The sequence below is a fragment of the Ambystoma mexicanum genome, chromosome 6p, assembly GCF_040938575.1.
Source record: "Ambystoma mexicanum isolate Mex_15411 chromosome 6p, UKY_AmexF1_1, whole genome shotgun sequence".
NCBI lineage: Eukaryota > Metazoa > Chordata > Amphibia > Caudata > Ambystomatidae > Ambystoma > Ambystoma mexicanum.
This window is the reverse complement of record NC_090935.1, coordinates 27833581-27851221: the sequence shown is the minus strand read 5'-3', so window position 1 is coordinate 27851221 and position 17641 is coordinate 27833581. Positions and strand designations below refer to the sequence as shown.

Genomic DNA, 17641 nt, shown 5'->3' with positions numbered 1-17641 from the left:
TAAACATCAAGTGGCCTCAATGATCTGCCACTAGTGTCGCCCTGCTTGCACAGCAAGTGGTCTTAATGCCCTGCTACCAGCGACGCCCTGCCCTCTGTGACACTCTTCCACAGTGGTTGCAGGAAAAAGAAAGGGAGAGCAACACTCCCACCTGGGGGAGGTTAAGAGGTGGCCCAGACACCGCGACAAACCTGTGTCTGGCTAAGGAGGCCCTAACACCCGCCACCAACAAGCGGTGCAATGGGCAAGTGAGGGTTACAGCTTTGCACGAGTGCTTGTGCGCCCTCCGGTGACACTGCAGGAAAGTGACACTCTGTAAGACCACATATGGAATAAAGGCACCATAAGCATATACTAAATGACACACCAGTTGTGAGGTTTGTTCCCAAACAAGTCTGGTTTTATTCAGAGTATCGCGATCACCCGTATCGGGTCTCAACACCTCACGACGTGTGCTCAAAAACACTGTGAGAGGAGAGAGAGAGCGAGCTGTTGATGAAGCAGTAATATATATACATAATACATCATCATTGTACATCATTATTCGGACCACCCATATACATGACGTGCAAGCTAGGGTTCAGTAATTGACAGTTAGGCACGTAACTTCATTCAGTCTAAACATTCAGTATTTCTAGCTGAGTTTTGCAGAGACAGCTTACTGTTTTGGGGAACACGTGACACTGGCACAAGGAAGGATATCATGTTCTAGCAGGGAGACATTCCAACAATGTTATCTGGTTGCTGCGCTCATGGGCTAAGGGTCAGACAGTTCTGAAGCAGGGAAATACCATCCTCCGTGAAGGAGCACCGTTAGTTGCATATAATTCTCAGTTAACTGCCTTCTACGACAGCGCTTGCAAGACAGGCTGGCACCTGGGCCTCAGATTAGCCGCAGCTCTTGTACAGCTTCAAGGCTTTACCGAATAATAAAACATTGTATTTCTGCAGGGTTTCACATTCCTGTCTAAACAGGATTCAGAGTTCAAGCTGTGGCCTCGCACCATGTGTGAGTCTGAAGCACAGAATACAGTTTGCAAAGCGCTACATGAGAAAAGAAAATGGCGGACAATTACAAAATGAATTCCTACTGGCCACATTTGGGCTTCATGGTTCACGGTATTCGTTGCATGATGCAATTTGCTTACGGCCAACATACATAACGTGGCATTCGGGCTGTGCGATTACATTACAGTTTAACAACTCCTGCCTGGGGGAGTGTGGCCAAGGAAAGGGGGATGAGTAACATGCTGCCACCCATGCCCTGTCAACATCATGTGGCACAGCCTAGACGCCCTGCTGCCCACATCTTGCTGCTGCCTCAACATCAAGAGACCGACTGAGCCTGAATGTGGCGCAGCCTAGACGCCCTGCTATCTGCGTCTTGCTGACCTGCCCCAACATCAAGAGACCGACTGAGCCTGAATGTGGCGCAGCCTAGACGCCCTGCTATCTGCGTCTTGCTGACCTGCCCCAACATCAAGGGACTGACTGAGCCTGAATGTGGCGCAGACTAGACGCCCTGCTACCTGCATCTCGCTGCTGCCCCAACATCAAGAGACTGACTGAGCCTGAATGTGGAGCAGCCTAGATGCCCTGCTACCCACCTCTTGCTACCATGTCCCAACATCAAGGGACTGACTGAGCCAGAATGTGGCGCAGCCCAGAGGAAACTGGTACCCGCATCAGGCTGCTGCCCCAACATCAAGAGACTGACTGAGCCTGAATGTGGCGCAGCCTAGATGCCCTGCTACCCGCATCTCGCTGCTGCCCCAATATCAAGAGACTGACTTAGCCTGAATGTGGTGCAGCCTAGACACCCTGCTACCCACCTCTTGCTACCATGTCCCAACATCAAGGGACTGACTGAGCCAGAATGTGGCGCAGCCCAGAGGCAACTGGTACGCGCATCTCGCTGCCTGCCCTAACTTCAAGGGACTAAGCTGATGTGGCCCCTGGTGTCCCCAGGTGCAGCTTTGCCGGCCTTTAAACTGTATCATCAATGGACCGGGACTGTGGGAGTGACTATCCTGACCAGACGCTGGAGGCAAGTGAACTGGTCTCCTGCCATCCTGCAAGTGCTCGGAAGAGACTCAGCAAACATGTGTTAGATGCTGTGAGCCTGCATGTAGATTATGTGCTTAAAGTTGTCCCAGTTAAATGGATGTGAAGCTGTGCTCCCGTGGTTTGTAGGCATGCTCTAAATGTTGCCAGCAGCTAGCAATGGTCATTCAGTGGTGTCAGTTTCTCTGAAAATTCGTATTTCCAATACAAAAACAAATTATTTATACAGACATCTGGAACGGCCATGGGCGCATCAATGGTCCCGACGTATGCAAACACTTTCATGCATACGTTTGAAAAAGAATACGTGTTAGAACATGCAATATGTAGAAACTACATCTCCATGTGGGCCCGGTTTATAGATGATATTTTTGGAATCACTACAAGAGTTTTTCATTTATCTTAATAGCATTGACCAGCGAATACAATTCACACATGAGATTTCAAGAACAAATATTCACTTTCTAGATGTTTCAATTCAAGTCCATGAAGGCGGTTACCGAACAAATATCTACAGAAAGGAAACAGATCGTAACAACTTATTGCACCGCCTAAGCTTTCATCAACCAAGTTTGATCAGAAATCTACCCTACAGTCAAATGATGAGAGTGAAACGCATAGTGAATGACCCAGCTATGAATGATGAGAGTGAAACGCATAGTGAATGACCCAGCTATGTGTGAGAAAGAGATCAAAAATATGGGCGAATGATTTGTAGCGAGAGGATATAAACCCCTAGAGATAAGAACGCCTAGTAACCTCAACAAACAGAATGACAGCTAAAGAAAAAATCACACCATCTATGGTCTATGTCTCATGTTATTCAAAAGAACTGGTGTACATTGGCAAATGATACAAGAGTGGTACATCTCTTTAAGGAGATACCAATGTTTGCTTACAAAAGAAGTGCTAATTTAAGAGACAAACTAGTGAAGACCAGACCCGGGATGAAGAGACCTGAAACTACAAGAAAAGGAGCTTTCCCATGCTTACATTGTAGCAACTGTAACTTTGTAACTAAAGGAGATACTATTAACCACCCCGCACAGGAGAAAAGATCAAACTTAAAAGTTACGCAACAGGCAATGCACCTAATATATATCAGATCAAATGCCCTTGTGGCATTTACTACGTTGGCCAAACAAAAAGACCTGGAAACCTACGCTGGAATGAACATAGATCTTGCATAGGGACAAACAATGTGAATTCTGCAGCACCAGACATTGGAACCAGATGAAACATAATATCAGTCAGATATAAATACAAGTCTTGGAAGTCATCAAACAACAACGTGCACACGAAGATCTTGGGAGACGATTAAACCAACAGGAGTCATACTGGATTGTTCGCCTTGACTCCCTCAGACCAGGGAGTATCAACAAAGAGATTAACTTTTTATGTTTCCTGTAATTTCTGCAGCAAATGAAGCAAAATGAACTTGATATTTGGAATTGCTCATTGAATGAGCCATCTTAAGGCCACATGGTATGTCCCATAAAGGATTAACTGTCCTTGTGGGATGTAAGGCAGTGATAGCTTTGTTCACCCTATGTGGGAATTCAATTTGAGAAAGAATCACACCTAGGGTCCTGATCGATGGAGAATAGCATCACAATCATGTACACTTTTTTCTGATACGAGCTATTAACGTTGAATTAAGATAGCCTTAGAACACATAGACACATTGTAGCACAAATGGTATAAATAAGGCACCTGTTTGACTAGGTGATGTGGGTAAAGTTATGAATAACATTGTGATCGAGCATATTGCGAGGTACTGTATATGTAGATAAAGATTAGTATTTAGTTCAGAGAGGTACAGATCCAGAGGCATGTCCATAGCGAGCCAGGATATCAATGCGGACCGCGCGCAAGCGCAGTAAAGCAAAACAAAGATCAAAAACGCTATACTTGCGCGCATGCGCAATATGTCATTAGGATCACGATCAGGCACACGAAACGTAAAGAAGGGGATGTAAAAAAGGTGTAGATAGCACACTTTCCCATGCACTGTTCAAAGTATCCCAGAAGTGGTAAATATACGATCAGATGAGAATCGAGGGAGATAACAGGATTAGAATGTTCTATTTACAACGCGCGGGCGTGGTGAGGATCACACACACACACACACACACACACACACACACACACACACACACACACACACACACACACACACACACACACACACACACACACACACACACACACACACACACACACACACACACACACACACACACACACACACACACACACACACACACACACACACACACACACACACACACACACACACACACACACACACACACACACACACACACACACACACACACACACACACACACACACACACACACACACACACACACACACACACACACACACACACACACACACACACACACACACACACACACACCCACACCCCCCCCCCCCCCCACCCCCCCCCCACCCCCCCGTACCGAGGCTCCTTTGAGGTACCTGAGGCATTTGAGGTAAGCGGCCACCAGGGAGCTTGCTAGTGTTGATCAAGAGGGCAGAGTGAGGTGAATGAATGAGCTGAATAGGTTCTCTACCTGGCAAGCAGAGAGCTGGCTCTCTCTCTTTCATACTTGAGTACTATTTTTTGCCAAGAGACTTATGACACTTCTGAGTTACCTTCTTGTGATTAATTTATTTAGGACAGTGGAAAGTTTCGGGGTAGTCGAAGCTTTACAGGTATTGACATTACATTGAATTGATTGCTGTTTTCTTTCTTTTTTGTTCAACCTCACCTTTGGATTACAACTATTGTCTGATATGTGCTATTACATCATTTTTGATGTTACTGACTCTGGATCGGCAATCCAATATGAAATGTTTGATATGGACAATTGGGGCATTACTCCACTCTGCTCAATACTTTGGGAAATTATGTAATATCATATCTGTGTGGAATTATAAAACTGTTGGTGACAGATAATCAATATATAGTGCCGAAGAGCCCTGAAGATGGACGGAAGTCCGGACGGAAGTCCGAAATGCAATGATGAGTCAGGCAAAGACTAAATAATACAAGATATTTGAGAAACTAAACAACTACTTTCGTCTTCTATTCTGCGATTGAAGTGTAATGACACTGAAGTAAAGGAATCTATGCTAATTGAATGAAAGTGCCACTCTGGAAGGAGAGTTACGAGTGAGCACACTCATGAACGAAGGGAATCCGTTCCTATTTCTTCGGGCAGTTCCACTTACCCCAGGGTAATAAAGAGTCTTGTAAAAGGTGGCCAAACTGCCACCATTCCACTGGGCGTTCACCAACTAGGACTGTCACCCACTGAGTATGTTTAGAGTGTGTTAATGTGTTTCATGTCTGCAACTACCCTACCTCAGTCCCTATGTGTGTGTCAGTGGCATATCCTACTCTCTGTCTACCCCATAATTCCCAAGTGATCCCCGTATTGTTGTTCTCTAACAGGGTAAGGGGGAATCATTATTGTTTTCGCAATGTGTAAGTTCATTATGAAAAAGGAATGGTGTGATGTGTGACCCTCGCAAGTGCATTGCCCTTTAAATATAATGTGTCCCTCCCACGTGTATTTCCCATTTAAGATGGGCCATGCTAATAAAAGGAGCCCCTGCAGGCACGTGCATCAGAACAGCTGCAGTCTCCAACCACGGAACATCTGTTGTCTCCGTCTCTCATTCCGGGCCTGCAAGCCCACGCTGTGTGAACACCGGCCTGCAGGTCCCTGCTGGTCCAGCCCCCCCAGAACAGCCCGGTGTCCTGGGTTCAGCCCAGGCACCCACCATCCTGCCGGCATCCAAGGTGCTCCATCCCCCAGGCTGTGTCCCCACAGCCTCACAGGGCCCTGGCCTGCAACAAAGCAAGTCCGAATGACTGCGGCATACAACATGGCGCTGGGGTACCATTGCACCAGTGAGGCCGGTTGCAGGACTGCTGCCAGCCACACAATACTCAGGTTAGAGAGTTGATGGATCAGGCTTGGCACATGCACACAAATGGAAAAATCCTGGGAATCACAGATAGGATCTCATACAGTCAGAGACACATAGACATGTACCCAAACCCACAGGGACACACTCTGACAGAGCTATGCACACAGAGGCCTAGGAAGGGGCAGGTGCGCTGGTCAGTCACATTAGTCCACTGCAGCCCCTTTCAACCCAACCTATGATGTTGATCTAGGTGCCCACGCAAGCATTCACCAGTACTGACGCCAGGGTGTGTCTACACGGGGGGCTTCCATGCCAGCAAGCAGAGTGTGTGCCCGCAGCAACCCCTGCTATGATCCTTAAGCCTTGCCCTTCCAAAGACCTCACCAATACCCATAGGTCAGAATGCCCACAAAGCAGCCAAGCAGCGCCGGCCTTAGGGCAGGGTGAACCAGACGACCGCCCGGGGCGCCATTAGCCCCCCCCACCATGCCACCTCGGGGGAGTCTTTCAAGGTTCAAGGGCTCCTCCGAGCTGGCATAGTGGGAGAAGGCGCTGCAGGTGACCTTTTGTTATTAAATGCTGCAGTGGCTGGGCGCATTTAATAACAATAGGGTGCGGATGCTTTGCATCAGCCCCCTTATTCAGATGATTACCTCCCCACTCTGATGAGTGGGGAGGATTTCATTGGAATACGACACTCATGCATTAGCACGAGCGTCCTATTCTAGTGATTACCTCCCCACTCTGATGAGTGGGGAGGATTTCATTGGAATACGGCACTCATGCATTGGCACGAGCGCCCTATTCTAGTGATTACCTCCCCACTCTGATGCAGGAGCGGGGAGGATTTCATTGGAATACGGCACTCATGCATTGGCACGAGCGCCCTATTCTAGTGATTAACTCCCCACTCTGATGCAGGAGCGGGGAGGATTTCATTGGAATACGGCACTCATGCATTGGCACGAGCGCCCTATTCTAGTGATTAACTCCCCACTCTGATGCAGGAGCGAGGAGGATTTCATTGGAACACGGCACTCATGCATTGACACGAGCGCCCTATTCTAGTGATTAACTCCCCACTCTGATGCAGGAGCGAGGAGGATTTCATTGGAATACGGCACTCATGCATTAGCACGAGCGCCCTAGCGCCCTATTCTAGTGATTAACTCCCTGTCAGGCGCCGGAGAGGGGAGTTAGAAAAGAAATGTGGCACTTCTGCCCCTCAGTGCGTGGGGTGGAGAGGTGCACCAATTCACCTAGGGCCCTGCAGCCAAGGCACAACCCCAGTACCCAGCCTTGCTTGGCCAGGCAGCGCAGTTTTTCCCCAGGCGAGGACGTTATCTGACGCCCTCCCTGTCATGCCCCTTACACAGGCACATTGTTGCGTGATGACGTACACACGCCCTCAGTCTGCTGCTCTAGCACCGACTGGGAGGAGAGAGGCACACAGCTGCTGTCTTTCTCCTCTTCAATGGACCCGAATGAGGCAGAGCTTCAGATCACCTTTTGGGGGAGGAAGCCATATCTGAAAGGCGGTCTTACATATTGTAAGTTAAAATGATACGCTAAAAAGGGGAGTGAATGATATTTGTCACAAAAAGAAACATGGAGGCTACTATTTGGTAGAAACTCAGGTTAATTTGCCACGCCTTTTATTTTTCAAGGTTAAGAACAACATGGAGGACTAATTAGCAACGGTATCTAAAAATCCCACTCTGGCATAGAGAGTGGAGGAGGGATTCTGGGACATGTTGAAGTGAAATAAAACCTGCCCAAAGGTTCAGAACATCCCTACCCAGAACAACATAACCAAGTAACCTTTTCTGTCCTCTTTTCTGCCTGGTGTCCTTAGACGTCTCTTCTGTCCTCTGCCTGGTGTCCTGAGCCTTCCCTTCTGTTCTCTGCCTGGTGTCCTCGAACCTCTCTTCTGTTCTCTGCCTGGTGTCCTGAGAATTCACTTCTAGCCTCTGTCTGGTGTCCTGAGCCTTCCCTTCTGTTCTCTGCCTGGTGTCCTTAGACGTCTCTTCTGTCCTCTGCCTGGTGTCCTGAGCCTTCCCTTCTGTTCTCTGCCTGCTGTCCTGGTACTTCTCTTCTGTTCTCTGCCTGGTGTCCTCAGACATCTCTTCTGTTCTCTGCCTGGTATCTGGGACATCCCTTCTAGTCTATGCCTGGTGTCCTGAGCCTTCCCTTCTGTTCTCTGCCTGGTGTCCTTGGACGTCTCTTCTGTCCTCTGCCTGGTGTCCTGAGCCTTCCCTTCTGTTCTCTGCCTGGTGTCCTGAGCCTTCCCTTCTGTTCTCTGCCTGGTGTCCTCGAACCTCTCTTCTGTCCTCTTCCTGGTGTCCTGAGACTTCACTTCTAGCCTCTGTCTGGTGTTCTGATCCGTCCCTTCTGTTCTCTGCCTGGTGTCCTCGAACTTCTCTTCTGTTCTCTGCCTGGTGTCCAGGGACTTCTTGTCTCTTCTCTGCCTACTGTCCTGCTACTTCCCTTCTGTTCGCTGCCTGGTGTCCTTGTACTTCCCTTCTGTTCGCTGACTGATGTCCTGGTACTTCCCTTCTGTTCTGTGCCTGGTGTCCTGGTACTTCCCTTCTGTTCTCTGCCTGGTGTCCTGGGACTTCTCTTCTGTTCTCTGCCTTGTGTCCTGGGCCTTCTCTTCTGTTCTCTGCCTGGTTTCCAGGGACTTCTCTTCCTGTTGACTGTGTCCTGCTACTTCCCTTCTGTTCTCTGCCTGGTGTCCTGGTACTTCCCTTCTGTTCTCTGCCTGGTGTCCTGGGACATCCCTTCTGTTATATGCCTGGTGTCCTGCTACTTCCCTTCTGTTCTCTGACTGGTGACCTCTGACTTCCGTTCTGTTCTCTGCCTGGTGTCCTGGGCATTCTCTTCTGTTCTCTGCATGGTGTCCTGGGACTGCTCTTCTGTTCTCTGCCTGGTGTTCTAGGTCTTCTCTTTTGTTCGCTGCCCGTGTCCTGCTACTTCCCTTCTGTTCTCTGCCTGGTATCCTGGGCCTTCTCTTCTGTTCTCTGTCTGCTGTCATGGGACTTCCCTTCTGTTCTCTGCCTGGTGTCCTGTTACTTCCCTTCTGTTCTATGCCTGGAGTCCTAGTACTTCCCTTATGTTCTCTGCCTGGTGTCCTGGGACTTCTCTTCTGTTCTCTGCTTGCTGTCCTGGTACTTCTCTTCTGTTCTCTGCCTAGTGGCCTGGGACTTCTTTTCTGTCCTCTGCCTGGTGTCCCGGGACTTCCCTTCTAGTCTCTGCCTGGTGTCCTGAGCCTTCCCTTCTGTTCTCTGCCTGGTGTCCTCGAACTTCTCTTCTGACCTCTGCCTACTTTCCTGGGACTTCACTTATAGCCTCTGTCTGGTGTCCTGAGCCTTATCTTCTGTTCTCTGCCTGGTGTCCTGGGACTTCTCTTCTCTTCTCTGCCTACTGTACTGCTACTTCCCTTCTGTTTGCTGCCTGGTGTCCTGGTATTTCCCTTCTATTCGCTGCCTGGTGTCCTGGTACTTCCGTTCTGTTCCCTGTCTGGTGTCCTGGAACATCCCTTCTGTTCTATGCCTGGTGTCCTGCTACTTCCCTTCTGTTCTCTGACTGGTGACCTCTGACTTCCGTGTTGTTCTCTGCCTGGTGTCCTGGGTATTCTCTTCTCTGCCTGTTGTCCTGGGCCTTCTCTTCTGTTCTCTTCCTGTGTCCTGGGCATTCTCTTCTTTTCTCTGCCTGGTGTCCTGGTACTTGCCTTCTGTCCTCTGCCTGGTGTCCTGAGCCTTCTCTTCTGTTCTCTGCATGGTGTCCTGGGACTTCTGTTCTGTTCTCTGCCTGTGTCCTGTTACTTCCCTTCTGTTCCCTGCCTGGTGATCTCAGGCTTCTGTTCTGTTCTCTGCCTGGTATCCTGGGCCCTTTCTTCTGTTCTCTGTCTGCTGTCATGGGACTTCCCTTCTGTTCTCTGCCTGGTCTCCTGGGACTTCCCTTCAGTTCTCCGCCTGGTGTCCTGTTACTTCCCTTCTGTTCTATGCCTGGTGTCCTAGTACTTCCCATCTGTTCTCTGCCTTCTTTGCTTTCTTCTGTTCCTGATGTCTGGGTTCTTCTCTTGTGTCTGTTCTCTGTCTTCTGTCATGGGACTTCCCGTCTGTTCTCTGCCTGGTGTCCTGTGATTTCCCTTCTATTCTCTGCCTGGTGCCCTGAGACTTCCCTTCTAGTCTCTGCCTGGTGTCCCAAGCCTTCCCTTTTGTTCTCTGCCTCGTGTCCCGGGACTTCCCTTCTAGTTTCTGCCTGGTGTCCTGAGCCTTCCCTTCTGTCCTCTGCCTGGTGTCCTGGGACTTCACTTATAGCCTCTGTCTGGTGTCCTGAGCCTTATCTTCTGTTCTCTGCCTGGTGTCCTGGGACTTCTCTTCTCTTCTCTGTCTACTGTGCTGTTACTTCCCTTCTGTTCACTGCCTGGTGTCCTGGTATTTCCCTCCTATTCGCTGCCTGGTGTCCTGGGACTTCTCTTCTGTTCTCTGCCTGGTGTCCTGGGCCTTCTCTTCTGTTCTCTGCCTGGTGTCCTGGGGCTTCTCTTCCTGTTGACTGTGTCCTGCTACTTCCCTTCTGTTCTCTGCCTGGTGTCCTGGTACTTCCCTTCTATCCTCTGCCTTTTTTTCTTCCTTCTATTCCTGATGTCTGGGCTCTTCTCTTGTGTCTGTTCTCTCTCTGTTGTCCTAGGACCTGCCTTCGGTTCTCTGCCTGGTGTCCCAGTACTTCCCTTCTGTTCTCTGCCTTATTTTCTTTCTTCTGTTACTGATGTCTGAGTTCTTCTCTTGGGTCCGTTCTCTGCCTGTTGTCCTGGGACTTCCCTTTGGTTCTCTGCCTGGTGTCCTGTTACTTCCCTTCGGTTCTCTGCCTGGTGTCATGTGACTTCCCTTCTGTTCTCTGCCTGGTGTCCTGTTACTTCCCTTCTGTTCGCTGCCTGGTATCCTGGTATTTCCCTTCTATTCACTGCCTGGTGTCCTGGTTCTTCCCTTCTGTTCCCTGTCTGGTGTCCTGGGACATCCCTTCTGTTCTCTGCCTGGTGTCCTGGGACTTCTCTTCTGTTCTCTGCCTGGTGTCCTGGGACTTCCCTTCTGTTCTCTGCCTGGTGTCCTTGGACATCCCTTCTGTTCTATGCCTGGTGTCCTGCTACTTCCCTTCTGTTCTCTGACTGGTGACCTCTGACTTCTGTTCTGTTCTCTGCCTGGTGTCCTGGGCATCCTCTTCTCTGCCTGGTGTCCTGGGCCTTCTCTTCTGTTCTCTTCCTGTGTCCTGGGCATTCTCTTCTGTTCTCTGCCTGGTGTCCTGGTACTTGCCTTCTGTCCTCTGCCTGGTGTCCTGAGCCTTCTCTTCTGTTCTCTGCATGGTTTCCTGGGACTTCTCTTCTGTTGACTGCCTGGTGTTCTAGGCCTTCTCTTCTGTTCTCTGCCTGTGTCCTGTTACTTCCCTTCTGTTCTCTGCCTGGTGACCTCGGGTTTCCATTCTGTTCTCTGCCTGGTTACCTGGGCCTTTTCTTCTGTTCTATGTCTGCTGTCATGGGACTTCCCTTCTGTTCTCTGCCTGGTCTCCTGGGACTTCCTTTCAGTTCTCTGTCTGATGTCCTGTTACTTCCCTTCTGTTCTCTGCCTGGTGTCCTGGGACTTCCCTTCTGTTCTATGTCTGGTGTCCCAGTACTTCCCTTCTGTTCTCTGCCTTATTTTCTTTCTTCTGTTACTGATGTCTGAGTTCTTCTCTTGGGCCCGTTCTCTGCCTGTTGTACTGGGACCTCCCTTTGGTTCTCTGCCTGGTGTCCTGTTACTTCCCTTCTGTTCTCTGTCTGTTGTCCTGGGACTTCTCTTCGGTTCTCTGCCTGGTGTCCTAGTACTTCCCTTCTATTCTCTGCCTTCTTTTCTTTCTTCTGTTCCTGATGTCTTGGTTCTTCTCTTGTGTCTGTTCTCTGTCTGGTGTCATGGGACGTCCCTTCTGTTCTATGCCTGGTGTCCCAGTACTTCCCTTCTGTTCACTGCCTTCTTTTCTTTCTTCTGTTCCTGATGTCTGGGTTCTTCTCTTGTGTCTGTTCTCTGCCTGGTGTCCTGGGACTTCCATTCTGTTCTATGCCTGGTGTCCTAGTACTTCCCTTCTCTTCTCTGCCTTCTATTCCTTCTTCTGTTCCTGAGGTCTGGGGTCTTCTCGTGTCTTTTCTCTGTCTGGTGTCATGAGACTTCCCTTCGGTTCTCTGCCTGGTGTCCCAGTACTTCCCTTCTGTTCACTGCCTTCTTTTCTTTCTTCTGTTCCTGATGTCTGGGTTCTTCTCTTGTGTCTGTTCTCTGCCTGGTGTCCTGGGACTACCCTTCTGTTCTATGCCTGGTGTCCTAGTACTTCCCTTCTCTTCTCTGCCTTCTATTCCTTCTTCTGTTCCTGATGTCTCGGTTCTTCTCTTGTATCTGTTCTCTCCCTGTTGTCCTAGGACTTCCCTTCGGTTCTCTGCCTGGTGTCCTGGGACTTCCCTTCGGTTCTCTGCCTGGTGTCCTGGGACTTCCCTTCTGTTCTCTGCCTGGTGTCCTGTTACTACCCTTCTGTTCTATGCCTAGTGTCCTAGTACTTCCCTTCTCTTCTCTGCCTTCTATTCCTTCTTCTGTTCCTGAGGTCTGGGTTCTTCTCGTGTCTTTTCTCTGTCTGGTGTCATGAGACTTCCCTTCGGTTCTCTGCCTGGTGTCCTGGGACTTCCCTTCTGTTCTCTGCCTGGTGTACTGTTACTACCCTTCTGTTCTATGCCTGGTGTCCTAGTACTTCCCTTCTGTTCTCTGCCTTCTTTTCTTTCTTTTGTTCCTGATGTCTGGGTTCTTCTCTTGGGTCCGTTCTCTGCCTGGTAGCCACATCCTTCTCACCCCCTGTTGCCTGCCTGGTTTGTGGAGCCTTATCTTCCTGGTGTCTTCTGACTGGTGTCTGTTCTGGAGGTATTTGCTGACTTTGTTCTGCTTTTTCACACCCCGTGTCACATGTCTGCTCTTCTTTCAGTGTAACTTGGCAGGAGTCTGGGAAAATGAACTTGGATCTCAGGTGGCAATATCCAAGGTGGATACAGATGGTTTGCTCACAGGCTCATATAACACTGCAGTATCTGTGTCCGGAAAACCAGTCTCTACCTCTCCTCTCTCCGGATATCAGCAGAAAAGTGATCAGAATCCAGGTGGGCCAACATTCGGCTTCACTGTGAACTGGACGTCGACAGGTAGGACGATGTGCCCACCACTCACTGTACTGAATGCCTTATTTTGCAGGGTCAGTGATTCTGGCCAATGGGTGTTTCTGGCAAGGACTTTCTGGGAGCGATCCTCTCTTTGTTTCCTCGACTTCCGCTTTTGTAAAATGCTCCCCAATATTTTTATTTGTATTTGTTTGAAGAAATTGGATGTCAATTTCGATCAGAAATGTCTTATAATAACACATTTATGGATGGTCGAGGCATTCCCAAAAGAGGGCCTGTACAATAGCACAAACATCAGAATAAGTGCTGAGCCAGTGCATGGGGTGTAAAATAGATGAAAACAGGTAACTTGCAAAGGTAACATTAAACTAAGGGGCAAGTGCTTCAAACGAAAGAGGAATACTAATTAAATATACAAGATGGCATTATTAAGGATCACTGGAAGCATTTGTTGGTTCAGGTAGGGGGGATAGAGGAGAGGGCAGGATGAGTCTCTTCTTTAGCAAGGAAGAGTAGTTTAAGCCGAGCTTTGAAGAGATCCACAGTTGGGCTGGCTTTGATTGTTATAGGCAGAGAGTTCCAGTGGAGCACACAAGAAGGGAGAAAGAGCAGAAGCGAGAGACACATGGTGGGTATGGGACCGTGAGGATCGGAGGAAACGAGATACTGAGTAAACTGAGATACAATCAGACAGGTACGGAGGAGCAAGAGAATTGATAACTTTGAATACTAGGAGAAGGAACTTAAAAAGGGAGTAGGGATGTAGAGTAGAGAGGTGCATGGAGAGCCAACCAGCACGTTCTTGGTGTGTAGAAGTGGTGGAGGATCTGGGTAGCTTGCACAGAGTGCACGTAGCAATGGTGAGGACTTTATCTCGAGGGAGTAAGGAGTAGAGAGGAAGGCCAAGGTGTAAGCTTAGGCAGCAGTCAAGTTTGCTGAACATGAGCGTGCATAGTGGTTGGTAAGAAAAGGGGACATTTCCCGACTTTTGAGGAAGTTAATATGACCAGCAGGGGCAGCGGTATGTTTGAATTCTTGTAGTCGTTGGTCGTTATCTTTTGTGATGCAATGGTGGGAAAGCTTTACATAACTGATCCCATTTCTGTGAATGTAGCATTATTACGCTTTTTTTCTTTTTAATTGGGTTAGTGCAATCATTGTTTTTTTACGAATGTTCGTAAGTTTAGATTGTTCTTGTTATTTTATATTGTGATGCTATAAATTAAGTATTTGTGTTACTATTCATGTAATTTGTGACGCTTGTTTTACCTATTCGTGTTTTTCAAGAATCATTTTATAAGTAAGGCTGCTAACATGTATAAGGTTTAATTCAAATTAAGATGAACAGTTCAAAAATATAAAAAAGGAGCAGCAGAGGCAGAGGTAGTGATAAATTGTTGTAGTCGTAGGTCGCTATCAAAGAAGACTCCGAGATTTCGAGTCTTGGGCGAGAGAGTAAGAAGGACAGGCAGCAAGGAGATAGGATAGGGAGGGATGGGATTGGAAGCCGGGAGAAAGCTGACTTCCGTTTTTAAAGAGTTAGCATGTGGCAGCGGGAAGCCATCCAGTGACGTATCACAATGACACAGTTCGTGATCTATTCTGAGATATTCATCAAGTTACAGACATCCTATACATGAGAAGTCATGATGACACACAACCATTACATGCAGGGAGCGTGTAAACCTAGCAGCCCTCCCGAAATGTACAATACAATATTCAACAATTCTACTTAGATTTACTGTATGTCCTCCTGGCTACTGCACTGCTAGTGATTCACTCAAGGTACAGCCAGGAGCACTCCCTGGCACAGCCAGGAGCACACCCCTTGAGGCCTGGCCACAGGGGACTAATGGTAGGGCCATGGGACAGGAAGAGGCAGTGTTAGCAAGTAGGCACAAGGATGGCAAGTAGCTTCAGGTATGTCCTCCTGGCTCTGGCACTGCTAGTGAGTCCCTCAAGGTATAGCCAGGAACACTACCCGTGAGGTCTGGCCACAGGGGACTAACGGGAGGGCCATGGGACAGGATGAGGCAGTGTTAGCAAGTAGGCTCAGGGACAGGAAGTAGCTTCAGGTATGTCCTTCTGGCTCCGTCACTGCTAGTGATACCCTCAAGGTACAGCCAGGAGCACTCCCCGTGAGACTAGGCCACAGGTAACTAACGGGGGGGGGGCATGGGACAGGAAGAGACAGTGTTAGCAAGTAGGCACAGGGATGGGAAGTACCTTCAGGTATGTCCTCCTGGCTCTGACACTTCTAGTGATTTCCTCAAGGTATAGCCAGGAACACTACCCGTGAGGTCTGGCCACAGGGGACTAACGGGAGGGCCATGGGACAGGAAGAGACAGTGTTAGCAAGTAGGCACAGGGATGGGAAGTACCTTCAGGTATGTCCTCCTGGCTCCTGCACTGCTAGTGATTTTCTCAAGCTCACCAGGCTCTCCGAGTGATAGTTGTGATAATGGAGCCAAGACCTAACTCCCAGGAGGCGGAGAGGGGTGGGGGGGGCGGAAAGTACCAACTTTTCTTTAGATACCAAATATGGGAAGTTCCATACACTATATGTATGCACAAATGTGATGCTTGCAGTTAAGGAAAGGCAAAGAGAAAGACACCAAGAGGCAACAGAGGGATCCCGGTGAAGCAAGTACAGATCACCTTTAAGCACAAGTTCTCTTTACAACCAAAGACCTGCCTGAAAAAATGAAACAGCAGGAATGGGGGTAACATTTTACAGTCCAAGTAGGAAAGTTAAAAAGAGTCCAAGATCCAGCCTAAAAAATGTGGGAGTGCTGTGGGACAGTTTAAAAAAGTGGGTAACGATAGGGGCCATGAGTGATCCACCAGTGCCCCCCCTCCCCCAAGTTCCTGCATGCCCACTATCAGGGATGCCATTGCTTTGCACTCTATGCCTAAGCCGTCGCTCGGCTCCGCTCCCAACTGTCCTGGAGCAATCGTGAAGCGTAGAGGTCCGTGTTGATTGGTTACTTGTCCTGGGAGCAGACCGGGCTCCTGATTGGGGTTAAATGAGGTGACTATGGACCCCAGCATAGCAAGAAGTGCACGTGGTGTCTGCAGGTTTCACATAGACAGCTGCAACAGGTGCATTGACCCATTGCTCTGTTGATCCTCCCCCTTTTCTCTGAGAGTGGGAGGCGCTTCCTTGGCCCATTAGATCCAACTTTCACCCCCAATTCAGAGGCCCGTTTCACAAAGCGATGCCAGTCATCTGAAAGTTGAGCAGAGCTGCTGAGTCTTTGCCTTTGACATGGGGGCGGGGGAACGGGGGGGGGGGGGGGGGGGGTAATGTGTATATGTGCCAGGCAGGCTTTTCCACTGTGTCATTGTACATTTGTTATGGCTGCCTGTTAATTATAAATTAGACACACTTTGCTTTCACAGTTGAAGGAGTTTATTATCCTTAGATGTAGCTCTCCTTTCCCATCTCCTCAGTCTCAGCGCTGAGTGTCACAGCGGGGTGCTGCCTTCTGCCTTCAACTTCCTTCATTTGGGGAGGGGGGGTTGAAGGTCTATCAAACCAGTGGATGGCTCCGCCACTGATCCTGGGCTGGGTAAGCAGTTCTGCAGGATGTAGTTTGAGGTGTCTAAAGGCGGTTGCTGAGCACGTTTTGTCTGCGACCACCGTATGCTCCAGCGACAGCAGACTCATGCAGATGGGACCCCCACACCTTTGGGAGGGAAGCATGGCCCCACCAAGGCACATGATTATTGCAGATTTGGCGCTTCCCCGGTGCAAAGGAGAGGCAGCTGCGGCCGGTAGTTGCTGGTGGTGCAGGGAGCGGATGTTGAAGAAATCACACCAGAGAGAAGTCAGCCACGGAAGATGGAGTGGGAAGAAAGGTTGGGCAGTGTGGCCGCAGCAATGGAGCCCGCACAGCCTCTGGCGCTTCCCAGGTGAGAAGGTACGGAACCAGAGTGCTTGCCTGGGGTCTTCTGTTGAAGGTTCTTGAGTCGGTTCGGCTCTTAGAGTCTTCAGAGTCCTGGCAGCAAAGGGGACCCCAAATCTGGGTCTGCCAGATGAGGCCGTTGAGCAGGAGCTGTGATCCAGTTGTCTCCACTGGAAGAGTGGAAAGGAGCACCGTAGAAGGTTCATTCTGATCTTCTTTGGAGAAGCGGAGCTTCGCCGTCTGATTGTTCCAGACGAGAAAGGTTTCTGGTGTCGAGCTCAGGAACTCCTTTGAGGAGCAGATCTTCCAGAGTCCATGATTGGAGATCCAGCTTTACACAAGGTGAGTCGGCGAGGGGCTCTGCTTTTAACCCCCTCTTAACCCAGTGAATGAACAATGCATCCAATCACACACCAAGAATAATTCAAACAGAGGAATGGCAAACCATCCCTTCGAGTATAACCAAGCATTCTGAAAAGGCCTCCCCCAGACATGGATCTGCATATGTCAGTCAGAGCTGGTTTCAGGAGGACTACAG

The 17641-nt window shown here is 49.2% G+C and overlaps 1 protein-coding gene across 1 annotated transcript in view; it reads left to right on the top strand.

Annotated features, from left to right (window-relative positions):
* Window positions 1–17641, top strand: part of LOC138511170 (avidin-like) — a 108953-nt gene that overhangs the window by 29209 nt on the left and 62103 nt on the right. Inside the window, exon 2 of the mRNA XM_069626678.1 lies at window positions 13006–13219. Within this exon, the coding sequence (XP_069482779.1) occupies window positions 13006–13219 (214 nt within the window). The remainder of the gene's footprint in view (window positions 1–13005; window positions 13220–17641) is intronic.